The 17,655-nt window shown below is 64.7% G+C and overlaps 1 protein-coding gene across 14 annotated transcripts in view; it reads left to right on the forward strand.

Annotated features, from left to right (window-relative positions):
* KDM4B (lysine demethylase 4B) overlaps window positions 1-17,655 on the forward strand; it is a 131,936-nt gene that overhangs the window by 50,851 nt on the left and 63,430 nt on the right. For 13 of the 14 annotated variants that reach the window (XM_042977866.1, XM_042977871.1, XM_042977864.1 and 10 more), the window contains 3 exons: window positions 1,769-1,944; window positions 2,415-2,529; window positions 5,694-5,887. In XM_042977866.1, coding sequence (XP_042833800.1) covers window positions 1,769-1,944; window positions 2,415-2,529; window positions 5,694-5,887 — 485 coding nt within the window. Of the gene's footprint in view, window positions 1-46; window positions 1,084-1,768; window positions 1,945-2,414; window positions 2,530-5,693; window positions 5,888-17,655 lie in introns of those variants that run through there. The other variant, XM_042977872.1, reaches the window with a different exon arrangement.

The raw sequence follows: 17,655 nt of genomic DNA on the forward strand, positions 1-17,655 counted from the left end.
CCGAGCTGTCAGCACAGAGCCCGACACGGGGCCCGAACCCACGAACCGCGAGATCGTGACCTGAGCCAAAGTTGGACCCCTAACCGACTGAGCCACCCAGGCGCCCCGCGTTTGGTTCATTTTAGAGCCTTAATTGACGGACCGGCTTCCTCCAAAGGAACTGAGTGGGTAGACTCCCCAGTTCCCCGCGGTGAACACATTTTGGACCAGATCCAGGGCCCTTTTCCCGCAGGAGGAAGTCCAGGCTTCTTTATAAGAGGGGGCGCAACCTCCACGGTTCAAGAGCCACTCAGGCTCACAGCCCTTCGTCCCAGGACCCGTTCTCGGGGAGAGCGTCTCGGGTGCCCCAACCACAGGCTCTTTCGTTTGTATTTGTGGCATTTCCAGCCTCCAGCGTGTTAGCTGCTCGTTATCACCTGACTCGTCTGATTTTTCACTTGAAATCTAAGAAAACCATGGACTGGCAGGCTGAGCCCCACACCCCGTTGTCATGAGGCCTCACACCAGACATGGGCACCCAGGGCACTTACCGCAGCTCTGGGCACAGAGTAGGAGGGGGGACGTCCCCAGAAAAGGCCTCGATTGAGCAGCGTGTCCCCATTTAATGAAAATCAGGGTTCCCGGCTTGGGCACTGCTGACCTCAAGGTGGGTTATTCCCTCTGGGCACTCCCGGGGCCTAAGCAGCACCCCGCATCCATGCCAGGAGATCGTGACGGCCATGGGTGTCCCCAGAAATCGCCCAATGTCACTTGGGGGCAGGATCCCCCTGGGTGGGACCCATTGCCCTCTTCTAATGGCTGTTGTTAGTTACTCCTGGTCTGTCAATAAATCCAGCAGTGCGGACGGTGGAGGTGAGCCTTTCTGTTGTTAATAGGTGACTGGAGAGTAAGTGTTTTTGTTGCCAAGCAAAACGTTTTCTAACACCGATGTGTATAGGGGAGTCCTTGGGGATGGTGAATGAACTGCAGCCGTTCTGGAAGCCGTCCGCAAACTCAGCATCGGTGTCGCGATGGTCCTCCCTGGCCCTCAGCTGGGTGAGGCTCGGGCCTCCCCAGAGGTCTTGGCTGGCGCGCTGAAGGCAGGTTGGTTTAGTTCTTTTCCCAGAGCTGTTGGGTGGCCCGCTGGGTGCCTGGGAAGGAGATTTGTCGTTTACGAACACCTGCCCAGGACAGGGGCCTTCACAGAAGTGCGCCTGGCACCCAGGAGGCCCCTGCCCGGCCCGGAGGCCTCGCCCGGCCCAGGAGGGGTAGGAGGAGGGCCGGGAGCAAGCTCAGCAGAGACCTGGCCCCCCTTCTGCCTAGGGCGACACTTCCCGCAGCCCTCGTGTCCCTCCTGGAGAGGGGCGGCGAGGGCTTGGCCCAGGGCTGCAGTGCGTGTGCTTTTCCTGAGGTGGCCCTCCCGGGTCTTGTCCCCCCGGATTTGTGTCATCGTCACCCTCCTGCCTTTGGCGCCTCACTCACTCTTCTGTGTCTTTGCACGTGGGTCTTGTCGCCTCCCTCCAGTCTCCTTGTGTCTTCCGGGGTCCTGGCCCGGCTGGTCCTGAGCTGCAGGGGGCCTGACGGGCAGTGTCGGGAGGCCGGGGCCGTGGTGCCCGCGGCCCCGCACAGACCACCTGGGAGTTTGATGAAGCGCATAGAAGGTTCCGGGTGCCCTGAGGCGTGCGGCCCGGACACGCCCCCAGGGGGCCGCCGCTGGTCTCCGGGGCAGGGCCCTGCGTCCTCGGCCCGGGTCCGAGGCGCCGCTGAGTCGCCCCTCTCCGTCTTGCAGATCATCCCCCCAAAGGAGTGGAAGCCGAGGCAGACGTACGATGACATCGACGACGTGGTCATCCCGGCCCCCATCCAGCAGGTGGTGACGGGCCAGTCGGGCCTCTTCACACAGTACAACATCCAGAAGAAGGCCATGACGGTCGGGGAGTACCGCCGCCTGGCCAACAGCGAGAAGTACGCGGCTGGGGCTGAGGCCGCTGTGGGGACGGGCCCCGACGCCCGGCCTCCGAGGGGGAGCCACACACCCTGAGGGGCCTCCGTGGCCCCGTCCACGGCACACGCACACGCACCTGCACTGCGTCCCCTCCCTCGCTCCCTGCTCCTTTGTGGTTTCCGTTTCCGAGGGCGGTCTCTCTGCTCCCAAGCCCGAGCGCCCCTCGAGGGCAGGGCGGCGGCCGCCTCCTCCTGCGGCCCCCACACAGCCCGGGCCTCTCGGCCGAGTTTGCGGAGTCGAGGGTCGAGAGGACCCTCCGAGCCCCTGCTGTCCCGGGTGGCTGGCGGGGCGGACGGGGGGGGGGGGGGGGGGGGGGGGGGGGGCGGCGTCCCAGGCGGGGCAGCCCCACCCCTTACGCGCTCAGCCTCCCGCGGCCCCCGGGGATGGGGTGGGCCCCACGGCCGCGTTCAGGGCGCTGCTCCTCTCACAGGTATTGCACCCCGCGGCACCAGGACTTCGACGACCTGGAGCGCAAGTACTGGAAGAACCTCACCTTCGTCTCCCCCATCTACGGGGCCGACATCAGCGGCTCCCTGTACGATGACGTGAGTACCGGGGCCCCCGAGAGGCTCCGGGGGCGTGACGGACGCCGCGCCCTGTGAACCGTGGAGGGAAAGGCGCACGCGTGGGACTCGATCTTGAAACGTGGGCGCTAAGACGCCCCGGCAGGCTCGGCTGGGCTTTCTGTCCGGGCTCCGTGCACGTCCACATGCCACGTCTTTGGGGGGCGGGGGCGGGGGGAGGAAAGGAGGAATGCAGCCGCGTTCTGATTTGCAGAATCTTTCCTACGAGATCATCAGCCCCTCCTGCCCTGATCGGGCGCCCTGTCCCTGCAGCTGGACCAAAGCAGCCCCGTCACAAAGTGGTCTTCCGGAGGCCACACGGGGCATTTTCTTCCTTCTGCCAGGGGCCTCCTAATCCCCAGTGACTCTCGTGGTTTTCCTCTTGAATTCCTAGTGCTCCGTCATCCGGGAAACCTGGGGATGTTCCAGCCCCCGTGCTGGGCTGGGAGGACCCTGGGGGTGCCTGGGGCAACGGAGGGGCCTCTGCTGGCTCCTCAGCCCTCGGACCTGATGCTGGCCTTGCCCGTCCAGGGGTGTAGACCAGGCATTGGTGGAGACGTGGTGCAGAGGCCCTGCACAGATGCTGCTGTTCAGCACGCGGGGGTTTGAGTGGGACCCACCCTTTTCTTTTCTTTTTTTTTTTTTTTTTTTTTTTTTTAACGTTTATTTATTTTTGAGACAGAGAGAGACAGAGCATGAATGGGGGAGGGTCAGAGAGAGGGAGACACAGAATCTGAAACAGGCTCCGGGCTCTGAGCTGTCAGCACAGGGGCCCGATGCGGGGCTCGAACTCACAGACCGTGAGATCGTGACCCGAGCGAAGTCGGCGCTCAACCGACTGAGCCACCCAGGCGCCCCAGGACCCACCCTTTTCTAGGGGACGGTTTATTAACACTTAGGGACCTCCGGCAACCCTGGGAAGGATCTACTGGGGTTGATGTCCAAGCTCCTGAGGCTGACTCTCTCCTGGGTGTGCTCTGCCCTGGGGTTCTGCCCTGGGTGGCCCCTCAGCTGCCATCTCTGCCCCCCGCCCCAGATCGTCACTGTGAAGGTCCCTTCTTGCTGGAACACACTTTATCCGCTCAGCCGTGCTCCTCGTGAGGGCAGCTGGGGGTGCCCCTGAGATCTGGGCTGGGGTCCCAGCTGGCGTGGGTGGGAATAAAGCCCCCTCCTGAGAAGGGCCAGGGGCAGGACCCCCCCCCCCCGCCCCCGAACCCATCAGGACAGGTCGTGACTTGTGGTTCCCAAGAGGTGTGACTGTTGGGTGGGTCCCAGCAGTCTGCCCACCTTGGGGAGCCTGTCTGACCTGTGGCCCGCTAGCCTTCCAGCTAGAGGGTCCCACTGTGCAGCGTGGGTGGGTCTGCTCTCCCAAGCTGGGCACCAAGGGCGTGTCAGGCTCGAAGTGAGCTCACCCCTGGGAACCTGAGGGAGAGGCCCTCGCCCTGGGAGGTCAGGGACCGAGCTTGCTCCTGGTCCTGGTTCCCCCTTCTTGGACCTCGGTTTCCCACATCCAGCGGCTGGTCCTGTGGCAAGGGAGTCCTGGACAAGGAGGGTCCCTCTCCCTGGGACCCTGAGCTCATCCACTTGGCCCGGACCCCAAAGCATTGGCAAGCTTGTGAGGCCACGTGGCCAGGCCTGAGGGCAGAGTTGCGTGCACCCTTGGGTGTGGCGAGGGCCAGAGGACGGGGATCCCAGGGGCCCTGTGGGGCACACACACGTTTAAAAAAACTTATCGTTATTATTTTTTACATTTACGTCCAAGTTACTTAGTATATAGCGCAATGACGGTCTCAGGAGTAGAATCCCGTGATTCGTCCTCTACGTGTAACACCCAGTGCTCATGCCAACAAGCGTCTTCCTTAATGCCCCTCACCCATTTAGCCCATCTCCCTGCCCACCACCCCTCCAGCAGCCCTCAGTTCTGTATATTTAAGAGTCTCTTATGTTTTGTCCCCCTCCCTATTTTAATATTATTTTTGCTTCCTTTGCCTTAGGCTTGTCTGTTTGGTATCTTATATTCCTTATATGAGCGAGGTCATATGATATTTGTGTTTCTCGGACTAATTTTACTTAGCATGATACTCTCTGGTTGCATCCACATTGTTGCAAATGGCAAGAATTCATTCTTTTTGATTGCTGAGTAGTATTCCATTCTGTGTGTGTGTGTGTGTGTGTGTGTGTGTGTGTGTGTGTGTGTGTGTTACCACGTCTTCTTTGTCCATTCATCCATCGATGGACATTTGGGCTCTTTGTTTGGCTGTTGTTGATGTTTATAAACATGGGGAGCGTGTGTCCCTTCGAAATAGCACACCTGTGTCCCGTGGGTAAATGCCTCGTAGTGTGATTGCTGGGTCGTAGGGTAGTTCTATTTTTAGTTTTTTGAGGAACCTCCAGGCTGGTTTCCAGAGTGGCTGCACCAGCTTGCATTGCCACCAACAATGCAAAAGCGATCCTCTCACCGCATCCTCGCCAGCATCTGTTGTTGCCTGAGTTGTTGATTTTAGCCATTTTTGCAGGTGTGAGGTGGTATCTCATTGTGGTTTTGATTGTATTTCCCTGATGAGTGACATTGAGCGTTTTTTCACGTGTGTGTTCACAATTTGGATGTCTTCTTTGGAGAAGTGTCTATTCTCAGCACGGCTTTCACCTCCCATGATTTTTTTAAAAAATATTTTTAATGTTTGTTTATTTTTGAGAGAGAGAGAGAGAGAGAGAGACACAGACCGAGTACAAGTGGAAAGGGGCAGAGAGAGAGGGAGACACAGAATCCGAAGCAGGCTCCAGGCTCTGAGCTGTCAGCACAGAGCCCGATGTGGGGCTCGAAACCACAAACCGTGAGATCATGACCTGAGCTGAAGTCAGACGCTCAACCAACTGAGCCGCTCAGGCGCCCCGTCACCTCCCATGATTAACGCACAGCTCAGTGTGGAATCCGGAGAAAGTCCTGCCTGACTGCCTGGCCGGGGGCCGGTGTCTCAGGGGGGTTGCAGACCCTGGGGCGGGTTTAGGGCCGACCGCTGGCACTCGGGCCCTCTGCGGGGCCACGCCGTGGCCTCCCTGTGCTGCCGCCGGCGTCTGGGGGTGGCCGGGGCCCGGGGGTGGCTGGCCACCAACCGCACGCTCAACCGTGTGCGGGTCGCCCGCAGGACGTGGCCCAGTGGAACATCGGGAGCCTGCGGACCATCCTGGACATGGTGGAGCGCGAGTGCGGCACCATCATTGAGGGCGTCAACACCCCCTACCTGTACTTCGGCATGTGGAAGACCACCTTCGCCTGGCACACGGAGGACATGGACCTTTACAGCATCAACTACCTGCACTTCGGGGAGCCCAAGTCCTGGTGAGCGGCCGCGGCGGCCGGGGCCGCGGGAGGGGCTGCGGATCGGCTCGTCCGGGGCACACGGGGTGGGGGTGCCTTTGGACGACCCCTCGGGGACACGGCTGGGCCCGTGGCCGGGCAGGCGGAAGCTGAGGGGCGTCTGGCCCTGTTGGCTCCAGGGACAGTCTTCGGTTGGTGACGAGGGGATGTGTGTCCCCAGAAACGAGCTTCCTGCCCCCCACCCCTCCCAGAGCCTGTGGTTTGCTACCCGTGGAGACCATGGGGGTGGCATCCGCGAAGTGTCTGCTGTGCTGGGGGCTCTCCCTGGGGCCGCGGGCCTGGGGTGGGCGGCTGTGAGCACTGAGCCTCCCCTGGCCTCCCCACAGCGGCTCCAGCCCCCGTGAGGTCAGGGGCGTGGTGCACCCACTGGTTTGCCGGGCTGGTGTGGGCGTGCGCCCCGTGGGCCACTCTGTGAGCCGTGGGCCCTGCAGGCTGGGCCGAATATCCAGCGCGACCCGTGTTCCGGAATCTCCGAGCCGAGCGCCCCCTTCGCACCCAGCCTCTGCTGCAGGACAGCCGGAGCCGCCTTCTGTGCAAGGCTGTCTTTGTTCACTGCTGTTTCCAGCAGAGATTTCTGAGCCGGGGCTTTACACCTCCCTGCCTCTTCCCAGCTGTCTCAGAAGGTTCTGTTATTCTGTTACAGTAATCATCACAGCTCAGAAGGAGCTGGGGGCGGAGGGGGGGGACCCCCCCCCCCCAGGAGCAGAGCGTGGCACTCCGGAGCTCAGCCGAGTGCTTTTGTGTGTGGAGACGGCAGGGGTGGGAGGGGGGGTGCACAGCCCGGCTGGGGACCCAGGCAGACCCTGGCCGAGGTACCCCTTAACTTGGTGTCCCAGCTGACAGCTGGGCCCTGAGCGGCTGGGCCCGTGCCCAGAGGCATGGGGGGAGGCCACCCCCGGTCCTTTTAAGTGTCAGGGACGCCCCGGAGCCCTTGCCAAGGCGGGTGGGCGCAGGCGCTCTGAGCAGAAGGCTCAGACTCCGGCAGGAGGCCCCAGGGGAGAAGCCAGGCCTCCCGGTCCAGGTGTTGGCCGTGTGACCACCCTCTCCTGACCTCTGATGCTGGCACGGTGGAACCCCGGCCCTGCTGTCCGGCCGTGGGCTCCTGCCCCGACAGGGAAGGATGAGGAAGCGTTAGGGCTGAACGTGGCCTGGGCTCTGTGTGGGTTTCCCGGGGCGGCTGTAACCGATGACCGCTAGGAGCTTATCATGACACACGTGTGTTCTCTGACACTTTTGGAGGCCAGGAGTATGACCCTGGTCTCACCGGGCTACACCCAGGCGTACGCCGGGCAGTTCCCACCCCCGTGCCCCAGGGAGGCCCGTCTCCCGCCTCTGCCGGCTTCTGGTGGCACCGATCCCTGGCCCCGCAGCCCCTCCTCTGTCCTCACGGCCAGCAGCGTGGGGTCTGCCCGTCTGTCTGCCTCTGGCCCTCTGCCTCCGTCCCGTGAGGACTCGTGAGGACGCTGGCCCCCTGGGAACGCAGGGTCACCCCCGCCTTTGGGGCCTCGACTTAATCCCGTCTGCCGAGTCCCTGTCCTGTGTGAGGCGACGTGCGCGCAGCTGTGGTGATTAAGGCGTGGACATCTTCGGGCCGCTGTCCTGCGGGCCACGGGCCCTCTGACCTGTGCCTCGTGCTGCATTGTGTTACCTCGGGGATTTGCTGGGATCCTGTGACGACTCCACGGGCTTCTTGTTTTCGATCCATTTATCTCTGTGGCATTCCGTGGCTTCGAATCCGAATCCGCTGTTGAGCATTGCAGCCTCTAGCTGGGAGGCGGTTACCCTTCAGGGAAAACTTGCAGAGAGATGGGTGGGGTTGGTGATGTCCATTTCGCAAAGGCCTGGATCTCACACCCCGCGTGGTCCTGAGCGTGTTAGTGGAGGCATTTCCTGGAGGGCGGCGTCACCCCTGGGCTGCCCAGGGGGTTACCTCGTCTCCTCCCCCCAGGTTCCCCCCCCCCCCCCCGTGGAGGTCCCGGCCCAGGCCCTCCTGTGGAGAGGGGCTGCGCTCTGCCCCCACCGCGGCGTGGGGCGTGAGGTGCTCCTTCCCCAGAGCCTCTGCCCGGCAGCCGGCGTCCTCCGCGTGGGCCGTGGCAGGCTGAGTGCAGACGAGCAGCCTTCTGGCTCCCCGTACAGATCCGCAGGCTGGGGCTGTGTGCGCGTGTACGTGTGTGTGTTCGCATGTGAGTGTGAGGATGTGCGAGTGGTGTTTGTGAGCGTGCGTACGTGTACGTGAAAGTGTATCTGTGTTTGTACGTACGTGTTTGTGTGTGAAGGTACACGAGCATACGTGCGTGTGCATGAGTTCCGTGTGTGAGCGTGTGTATGTGTAAGTGTGCGGTCGTGTATTTGTGGCGTATGAGTTTGTGTGTGCTGCGGCCCGGCTCGCTGACACGATGGTCCCTGGTGCTGTGGGGGCGGGTGAGGGTGGGGGGGGGGGGGCATCTCAGTCCTGACCCCGCGTGGCTCCCCCAAGCGCCACTAGATGGCGCCCCCACCCTTCCGCACTGGCTGCCGCTTCCCGCCGTGGAAATTTCCCAGGTTCTTTCATCCTTTTTATGGACTCCCGGCCCTGAGCGCCCCAGAGGCCCCCTGGGACCAGCAGCAGGAGGAGAGCGAGGACTGCGGGGTGGGCAGTGGGAATGCTCAGCCCCCCAGCAGACGCCTGGGTTTTGGCCCGGGGCTACTAGCGAGAGGGATCAGAAAGGGAGAAGAAAGCCCTTAAAGCCCAGAACGAAACCAATAAAAAAGGAGCCACTGCTGAGTCCTGGCACGAGCTGGCCAGAGGCAGGTTGAGCGCTGAGCCGTGGCCCTGCCTGAGGATGGGGTGTCCTTGCCTGACGTGGGGCGAAGCGTGGGGTGGGCGGCGCGGGTCACAGGGCGGTTGACTTGGGAAGTGGCCGGGGGAGCCCAGGGAGGCGGCTGGGCCGGGCCAGTCTCGAGAGGCGGGGGCTGGCTTCGAGGGAGACAAGGGGGCTCCGTGAGCTGTCGGTGGGTGGGAGCCGGCCCTGGAACATGGAGGGTAGCAGCCCCCGGCCGATGGGCAGCTGACAGGCAGGACTGACGGACACCCGGCCCTGCACGCTCGTCCCCTGTCTCTAGCGGCTTGGTGTTCTCCAGGCCACAGCCCAGCATTCCATCCCCTGCTGTCCACCCCCCTCCCAACCCCTCCCCGCACCGTTTCCACCCCTTCGCCACAACCCAGTCCTGACAGCCCTAGGCAGCAGTCGGCGAGGCAGGCATTGGGCACAGCAGGAGTTTATCTCAGGGAAAGAATGTTCCGGAAGGCAGCTTGACCTTGGTCTTGGTTCTGGTCCTGAAGGGGGATAGGTTGCACGTGGAGATCCCTCATGCTGACTAGGGGTGGCTGGCGGGCCGTGTGGGAGCCGGCTCCCGCGCCCCGTCCTCTGCCAAGCTCCCTGCTCCCCCAGCCGGGGCAGCTCTGCTCAGTCACCATGCTGGCAGCCTTCCCGCCCTCCCCCCAAGACCAGGGTGCCGGCCCCAGATGCCGGCAGGGCGCCCCACACTCATACCAGCTACGTCTGCCGCTGCATCTCCCCGCCAGATGGGGGACCCCGTGAGGGCAGGGCCCTCTGTCTCCTCTGGGTCCCCAGCCCCCAGCCGGAGCCTGGCACAGAGAGGGGGCCCGGTGCTGGGGCCACAGTGTCCCCTTAGCCTTTGGGAGTGCGGCACCGCCCCCGTGGGAACCGGCCTTCCGGGCGAGATTCCTCTGGGCCACCCCAGACACCAGCCCGGGGGGTGGGCGCCGTGCGTCTGGTCCCCGGGCTGGTGGTCACGGAGCTCATCGGCCCCCAGGAGGGTGGCGCCCCTGCCCGGAGCTCGAGGGTGGTGGGGAGTGGGGGGCGGGGGCTGCTCCCTGGCACGTGGCTCCCAAGCACCTGTCTCCCTGATTGAGCCGCCCGCTCGCGTCAGCAGCAGCTTAATTGCAACCGTTCCTGAGGATCCCGGTGGCATCTCTTGTAAGTGTCGCCGTCCTCAGGTTTACGGCGTCTTATGAGGCCTTTCTGGGTCTGTTGCTACTTCAGTAGTGATTTGTGGGTCACAGCGGCGGGAGCAGCCTGGTGTCGGTAAAAGCACGGAATTGCTTCAAAAGGCCGGCATCAGGTAGTGCCGTCAGGCAGAGGGCTGAGAACATCCGCCGCGTTCGAGTGCTTCAAAACCCCTTTTGAGTTGGGATTTCAATAGACCCGGCACTTGCAACCCCCTCCCGCCCGCCGGCCTCCCCGGGGCCCGGTCAGTCAGCGAGGCCAGGAGGGGCGGGCACGGGCCCGCGGGGGACGGCTGGGCCATTCGGCCCCGATTCGGGTGGCGCGGCCCGTGCCCGGGTGGTGGGGCGGCCCGGGGGCTCGGTGTCCAGAGAGGGGAGCCCGACGCCTGCCCTGGACCCGGGCCTTCCCGGAGCCCCTGGTGGCCGTTTAGCTGGAGGTGACGTCCCACGGCCTGTCCCGGGGCCCCTGCACCAGATGGGCCCCCGCAGCCATTCCCTGAATCATCTGGCCCCTGTGGGTCCCGAGGCTCGTCAGCCTGCGGGTGGGGCCCTGTGATACACCCAGCTGGCCCGTTTCTGTTTCGCAGATGCAGGCCCGCGCAGGGCACGGCACTGCCTCCCGCCGCTCCCCTGGGCCCGTGGGGCGGGGTGGGGGGGGGGGGAGTAGGTGGAGGATGTGCCTCCCAGAGGCCTACTCAGGGCCCCTGGGCGGGGACAGCTAGGTTGGCCCCAGTGTTTGGGCCGACCGACCGTGGCCTTCAGGCCCGTGACTCAGCAGCCTCCCCCCCGAGGGCGGGGCGCTGCCGCAGTTTCCCCGCCGCTTCCCCAGCGCCTCCCTCCTGCTCTCTTTGCCTGGGATGCGGTCTTTCGGGTCGTCCTCACGCGCCCCGGCGGGGAGCACGCGTCCTCAGAGCCGCACGCGTGTCGCGTTCACGCACGTCTGCACACGCACGTGCTGTGCGCACACGTGTTCTCTCGTGCACGTGTACGCGCGCCCGTGCGGGCTCCCTGCCCGGGGGGCTGGGGAGAGGGTCCCTCGGATTGTGCTCCCGCAAAGGGCACGGAGCCCCGCTGGCTCACGCAGGGGCCCGGGTGCGACGAGTGGATCCTTCTAAGTAGCGTGTGGGGAGGGAGTGGGGGGGGGGCCACCGGGCGCGCTGAGAACTTTTCCTGTGGAGCAGCTGCCCCTAGAGTTTTCCTCTGGGATTTTCCCTCAGGGAGGTTTCTCAGGAGAGGGACTGGGCAGCTCTCCTTCTGCCACGGGGAAGCTTGGGTCCCAGCGGGCACGGCTGTGGCTGCCCGCGTGTGCGTTCGTGCGTGAGTGTGTGCACGTGTCTGCATTTGAGGACACGTGCTCCCTGCACGAGGGGGCACAAGGGAGGGGAGGGCATTGTGGGCGCGGGTGCGGGTCGGCTTCCACGTTACCTGCTCTGTGGCTGCAGCTTGGGTGAGAGGCGGGGCGGAGGTGCTGGGTCCCGGGTTGGTGGCTCTGTTGCCCAGGGAGGCGGGGCAAGGCTCTTGGGGGAAGGGGGCCGCTGGGCTGCTCCCTTGCCCTCTGGCTGTGTGCCTCCCTGCCTCCCTCCCGGCTGTCCCCGGACCTGGCTGCAGGTGGCGCCGCTGGACCACGGTGCCCGGCCAGTGCGCCCCCTGCCTGGTCCCCAGGGAGCGGGACTGGGAAGTTGGGGGCGTGGGGTGGTTGACGGAGCCTCAGGAAGCCGCCGTGGGCAGCAGCCTTGGTGGCCGGTGGTGGAGAGCGCCGGCATCGGGCGGGGGGGGGGGGGGCGCGACTGGAGGGGCCTTAGAGACTTCATGGCTTCTGAGAGCCTGGCTCAGCGGGGACCGGGGGGTCCCCGTTTCCTGACTCAGGTGCAGCCCTCATCCGGCAACAGGAGTAACTCCTCCCAGCCGCCTGGCTCTGGCCCACGAGAGGCTCCGTGGTGGCAGGGAGGGCTCGGCCTGCCGCCAACGTGGATGGAAATCGGTAGGAGCCTGACGGCTTCACACATTGGTTTTAATAACTCAGCTTCCCAACGCTGTGTCCTGTCACCCGGACACGTAGCAGAAGTGAAATAGATGCTCTCCATCCCCCCTCCCTCACCTCGGGCCAAACCCCCATTTGGGCATCTGGGGACAGAGCCCCCCCCCCCCCCCCCCCCCCCGCTGTCCCGGGCAGCTCAGTGTGGCCACGGTGTGCGGCAGGGCAGGGGGTGGGAGTGGGGGAGGCGGGGCTGGATGGAAAAGAGCCACCAGGGTGCCGGAAGGAAGGCAGCTCTGTCTGTGCCTTGTTAGCAGCAGGGGAGCCCGCCAGGCTCCTCTTTCCCTAGCCCCGGGTCCCGCGTGTGTGAGAGTGACAGAAACAGCCACAGAAGGAGGGTTTCAGAGCAGGGAGGTCCCCCGAGAGCAGATCCCCACCGAGGCTGGAGGTGTCAGAGCCCCGTTGATGAAAAGGTAATAGACGAGGTGGCGGGCGGGTCCCTGAGCGCGTCAGCACGCCGGGGTGGGGAGCGGCTGCCCCCCCAGCATGCCTAAATCTGATGCAGCGCGGCCCGGGCCTGCAGCCGGAGTCCGTCCGTGGCCCACACGGCCTTGCCCCAAACAGGCCACTGGGGAAGTTTCACGACGGGGCCCCCTTCTGCCAGAAGGTGGCTGCTGTCCCAGGTGGCCGAGTGAGGCCCCGAGAGCGCTGAGTGGGACCAACTGAGGCCCATCTTCCCGGCCCGTGGGTTCTGGGTCAGAACCTCTGCTGCCTCTCGCTGGGCTTGCCGCGGCCCTCGGCTTCCCTGTTGGAGGCACGGGGCCTTGGGCAGGCGGGGAGAGCCTTCTTGCTCCCCCTTCTGGAAGCTCCTCCTTGAATGGTGACCACAACCAGGGCAACGGCACTGATTGCCCTTCGTTCCGTTTGTGCCTGAGTCATGTGCCCTCTGTGTCCTTGCACAATGCACGCGCGTGTGCTCGGCTTCAGAGGCGAAAGTCCCGCCTCCCGGACCCCCCACCCCCACCCCCCCGAGTGGGCAGCCTGCCGTGTCCGGTCACCCTAGGGCGTGCAGATGTGTGTGCGTGTGGCCGGAGGACCCGGCGCCCCGGGAGGTCACTAAGGGCCACCTCACCCACAGCCACGGGGAGGGGGGGTCTCGGCTGGAGCCTGGCATCAGGCCGCCCGCAAGGCGTTGGGATCGGTGGTTTGGCCCCGTGACCAGGAGGGCCCGTGCGAGGGAGAGCTTGTGGGAGGAGAGCCGTGTTAGGCCCCGCCTGGGTCCCCGCCCCGTCGTTAGGGAGCCCTTGGCCCCGCTCGGTCAGAACCACGCTTTCATCCGCGACGCCGCCGGCCCAGGCTTTCTGTTCGCCCGGGTGTGCGGCGAACCTGAAACGGAGCTGATCTCGGCGTCGGCACGTTGACCCCTGAGGCCGCGGAGAGCCGTGCGTCTCAAGCCCGGGCGCCTGGTGGCGTCGGGCTGCGAGGACAGGGGCCCGCCGTTGGCGACCATAGCGAGTACCGGGGGCGCTTCTGGAGGAGTTTGCCCGGCGTGGCGCAGCGCACTGCGACCCCCACGGCGCGGCGTTTGTCCGACTCGCTTCCTCCTCGCAGCCTCACTCGCCCCGAAGCCTCACGGCCTGTCGCGGCTCCGGCAGCACCTGACAGCGTGTCGCTCGGGCTGGACCAGGGGACGCGGGAGGCCCGGCGCGTTTCGGGGCGCCCTCCCGGGGGCTGCGCTCGGCCCCTGCGTCTCGCGGCACGCCGGCGGGGACGGGCACGGTCGGCGTTGCGCACGGATCGCGCGGTGATTTTAACGTCGCGCGAAGCAGGGGAGGGTCGGCCTTCCGCGAAGGAAAAATCTCGCCACGCGCTCCTCGAAAAGCCGGCGAGAGCGAGAGAGCGAGCGGGGGCTCTGCCGGTTCCGCGGGCGGCCTGACGCATCACGAGCCCCTGGGCAGCGGGCGACGTTGCGGAATGGGGCCCCTGGTGGGGGCGGCGGGAGGCCCCGTGTCGGAGCCCCCCTCCCCCCCCCACCTCCCCCCCCCATCCCTCCCCCCCCCCCCCCCCCCCGCCCCTGGGGGAACGTGCCACTGCGGGGCGCTCTCTGCCTGTTTTCCTCTTTCGGTGGCATGTTTTGTTAGAAAAAGACTTCAGCTTTTAGAGCCGTTCCGGTTTTGTGGAGACACCGAGGAGAAAGTCCAGGCGCTCCCCCCGCCCCGCGCTGTTCCCCCGCTGGGACCTCCTGTCAGGCCGGAGCATTGGTCACGGTTAATGGACCAACGTTGATCCGTTTTTCATAAGTAAAGCCCACGCTTAGGTCCTAAGCGTCCCAGGTGCCCACGTGACGTGGACTCGCCCGTCTCCTTGGGCTCCTTTGGGCTGTGGAGGCTTCTCCGACTTCCCTCGGTTTTGATGCCCTGTGACAGTTTCGAGGAGGCCCCGGGCAGGGTTTTCTAGAAGGCCCTTCCTTGGGTGTGGCTGCGGCTTTTCTCGTAGTGAGACTGGGGCGATGGGTTTAGGGAGGAGGACCCCCCGAGTGAAGCGCCCTCCCCCTGACACCACCCCGGGGGTGCGTGCTGTCACCGCGGCATTGGCCTTGGTCCCCTGGCTGAGGTGGGCCCTCCGGTGTCTCCCGTGTAAGTGCCCTCCCTTCCCTGTTCCCATGCTGTCCTATTTGAAGTGTACTCTTGGAAGGAAGGAAGGAAGGAGGGACGGAGGGAAGGAGGAAGTTTCCAATATCGGAAAAGGGAATGGGGGGGCATCTGGGTGGCTCGGTTGGTTGGGCGGCCGACTTCAGCTCGGGTCGTGATCTCGCCGCCAGTGAGTTCGAGCCCCGCGTCAGGCTCTGTGCTGACGGCTCGGAGCCTGGAGCTGCTTGGGATTCTGTGTCTCCCTCTCTCTCTGATCCTCCCCTGCCCACGCTCTGTCTCCCGCTGTCTCTCAGAAATAAATAAACGTTAAAAAAACAATTTAAAAAAAAAAAGGGAAGAGTGAGCGGAACAGCCTTGTGCCCCGTGCACGCAGTGGACGGACGTGAGCATCCTGGCACACTCGTGTCGGGGGGTTTTCATCTCTCTTCTCCCTCCTTCCCTCAAGTCGAGGTGGCTTTGGTTTGCTGTTGCTGCACGAGTGGGCTCGTGGCCTGCACTGATTTGCTCACGGTTCTGTAGGTTCTGTGGGCCAGCTGGGTCCTCGGTTCAAGGTCACAGAGGCTGGAGTCCTTGCCGGCTGCTAGTTCTGGGCTGTCGGCATCTAGAGGTCACTCAGAACTTGCCATGTGTCCCCCCCCCCACCCCCGGCCCCCATCTTCAGGCTAGCATGGGATCCTCTCCTGAAGAAGGGCCCTGCCCCTTGTGGGGGCTCACCTGCTTAGGTCAGGCCCACCCGAGGTAATCTCCCTATTTTAGGGTGTCCTGATGTGGGACCTTAATTAGAACAGGAAAAATCTGGCACACTAGGACCAAGGGCAGTTAATTGCAAGCGGGGGCCGGAAGACTTAGGGGCATCTGAGAACCGCGTCTGCCATAAAGAATTTGTTGTGAAATATAACGCGGTACAAAAGTGTGCAAAATGTGTATGCGCCCCGAAGATACGTATTTACGTGCCGTGTACCGCATGACTGTGCGGCCTGCCCCTGTGTAACCTCCCCCCCACTGCCCACCCCCTACCCCACCCTTTGCAGCCCCCCCCCCCAGAGCTGATGACTGCCCTCAGGACTGTCCTCCTCCTGGCCTGACGGGTCCTTTCCCTACGTGTGTCTGTGGCCCCGGGCAGCGTGCCGAGTGTTGGCTGGATTTGAACTCCACACAGATGGACTTATTTGTCCTTGTGTTTGTGCTCGGGGTTTGTGAGGAAGACACCCCCGTTACGTGAACCGGTGGCTTATTCGTTTTTATCTGCTGAGGGACTCCGCCTCCACCTGTCTGTCTGTCCGTCCATCGGTTCACTGTCGACGGGCGTTGGGGCCGTCTCCGCCCTGGCCAGCTGCACCCGCCGCGTTAGCGTTGTTACCTGATGCCTGGGCACGGTGTCCGTGACTGCACACGAGGACGTCCTGAGACATCCCGACGGCAGTGGCCGTGGGCGATGCTCCCCGTGTGCCAGGCTGCGCTCCGAGAGCCTGCCCGTCTTGCTGCAGCCCTGAGCCGCCCTCCTCGCGGGTGAGGCCCAGGCTGGCCGGGCTCCAGCTCAGGGCTGCGGAGCTCCCAGAGGGAGGGGCTGTGGTCAAGCCCCCTTTCCTCACCGCTGCTCCCCTCGCCCCTCAGAGCGTCTCCCTGAGAATCGGGAGGGGTGGCGGGTTCTGGGAGCAGGTGGCCGGGCGGTCTCTCGGCCTCGGGGACAGGGTGTGTCCCGGGTGGCAGAGGTGGCCTGGACCTGAAGGTGTGGGAGGGGAAGAACTCTGACGGAGTCCCCAGCACTGTCACCGAATCAACCTGAGCCGAAGTGGAAGCTGTCGGGTTCCCGTGGGAGGCGGAGACAGGATGGCGGGGACCCGGGCCGGCCGACGCGTGGCTTCCGCAGAGGTGACGCAGGTGTCCGGGTGGGGCGTGAGGGTGTGGGGGGGTGTATTCCAGAAACGTCGATGGGCGGCCACAGGATGCCACGGCTTCTCCCGTCTCACTGGCTGGAGCCTGGTCACGTGGCTGCACCTTCGGCCGGGAAGCCTGAGAAACATCGTCCAGGTCCCTGTCCGGTGCGGGGGGGGGGGGGGGGGGGGGGGGGGGGGAGGGGGGGGCGGGGAAGGGAGAGAGCTAGATGAGTCAGTTCACGTCCTCACCGAGTGCCCACTCTGGGTCCAGCATGAACCCGGGATCGACGCCACCCGTCAGGACAGGAGCTGATGGCGTGGCCCCACGCCCCCAGAGCAGGGCCAGGCGGGGTGGTGGCAGGAAGTCCGCAAGCCTGAGGGCTGAGGCCCGTAGGAAGAGACGGAGGCCGGCAGCCCGTGGAGAGGGCCCCGCTGGAGGGCGGGCGGGCGGCCGGGCCAGGGGCGTGGGGCTGGAGGGCGGGCGGGCGAGAGGGTTCGTCCAGGCAGCCACATCCCAGCAAGGTTCCTCTGGCCGAGAGGATGCATCGGCTGGGGGGCGGGCCCAGGCCGCGACGTGGGGGCTTTGGGCCGGCAGGTGTCCCCGCTGGCTGTCCCCGTCTTCTGTCTGCCGGCCGCTCGAGGGCCCAGACGTCGCTGGCCTGTCCCACGTCCCCACGGGCTCGGTCTGGCAGGAGCAGGTGGGCCTTCACTCACTTCAGAGTCTTGTGTTCAGAGTCGCAAACAGCCGCGGCCGGCTTGTGCTGAGGGAGGCGGGATTTCTGCCGTAGGCGGCCCGAGTTCCGGCTCCCGGGCCGGAGCGCCAGGTGAGTCCCCTCTCTGCCCACCACTCCAAGAAACCGTGGGTTCTTCTCTTCAAAATGTCGTCGCTGAGCGCCTCCCACCCCGCAGTGTTCGGATCAGGAGCCCACTGAGCCTGTGACTGTGGGCGGGGTCCCCTCCCCCCACCGGGGCGGGAGTGGGGGACGGCCTTCCTGGCCAGGAGTCGCTTTCCCCGCCTGTTAGCTAGACGAGCCATCAGAGATTCGGGGTCTGCGCACAGGGGCTGGTTTCCATGGCAAATTTCTATCATGCCAGCAGGGTTGCAGTGGGCAGATTTCAGCTCCTCTGCAAGGGAGATTCCTGCAAATCTGCGGGCAAGGAGAGAGAGAGAGTCTTTGTCAACTTTGCTCAAAACTCCGGCTAGGAGCGTGCTCCCC

The sequence above is a fragment of the Panthera tigris genome, chromosome A2 (genome assembly GCF_018350195.1).
Source record: "Panthera tigris isolate Pti1 chromosome A2, P.tigris_Pti1_mat1.1, whole genome shotgun sequence".
Lineage (NCBI taxonomy): Eukaryota > Metazoa > Chordata > Mammalia > Carnivora > Felidae > Panthera > Panthera tigris.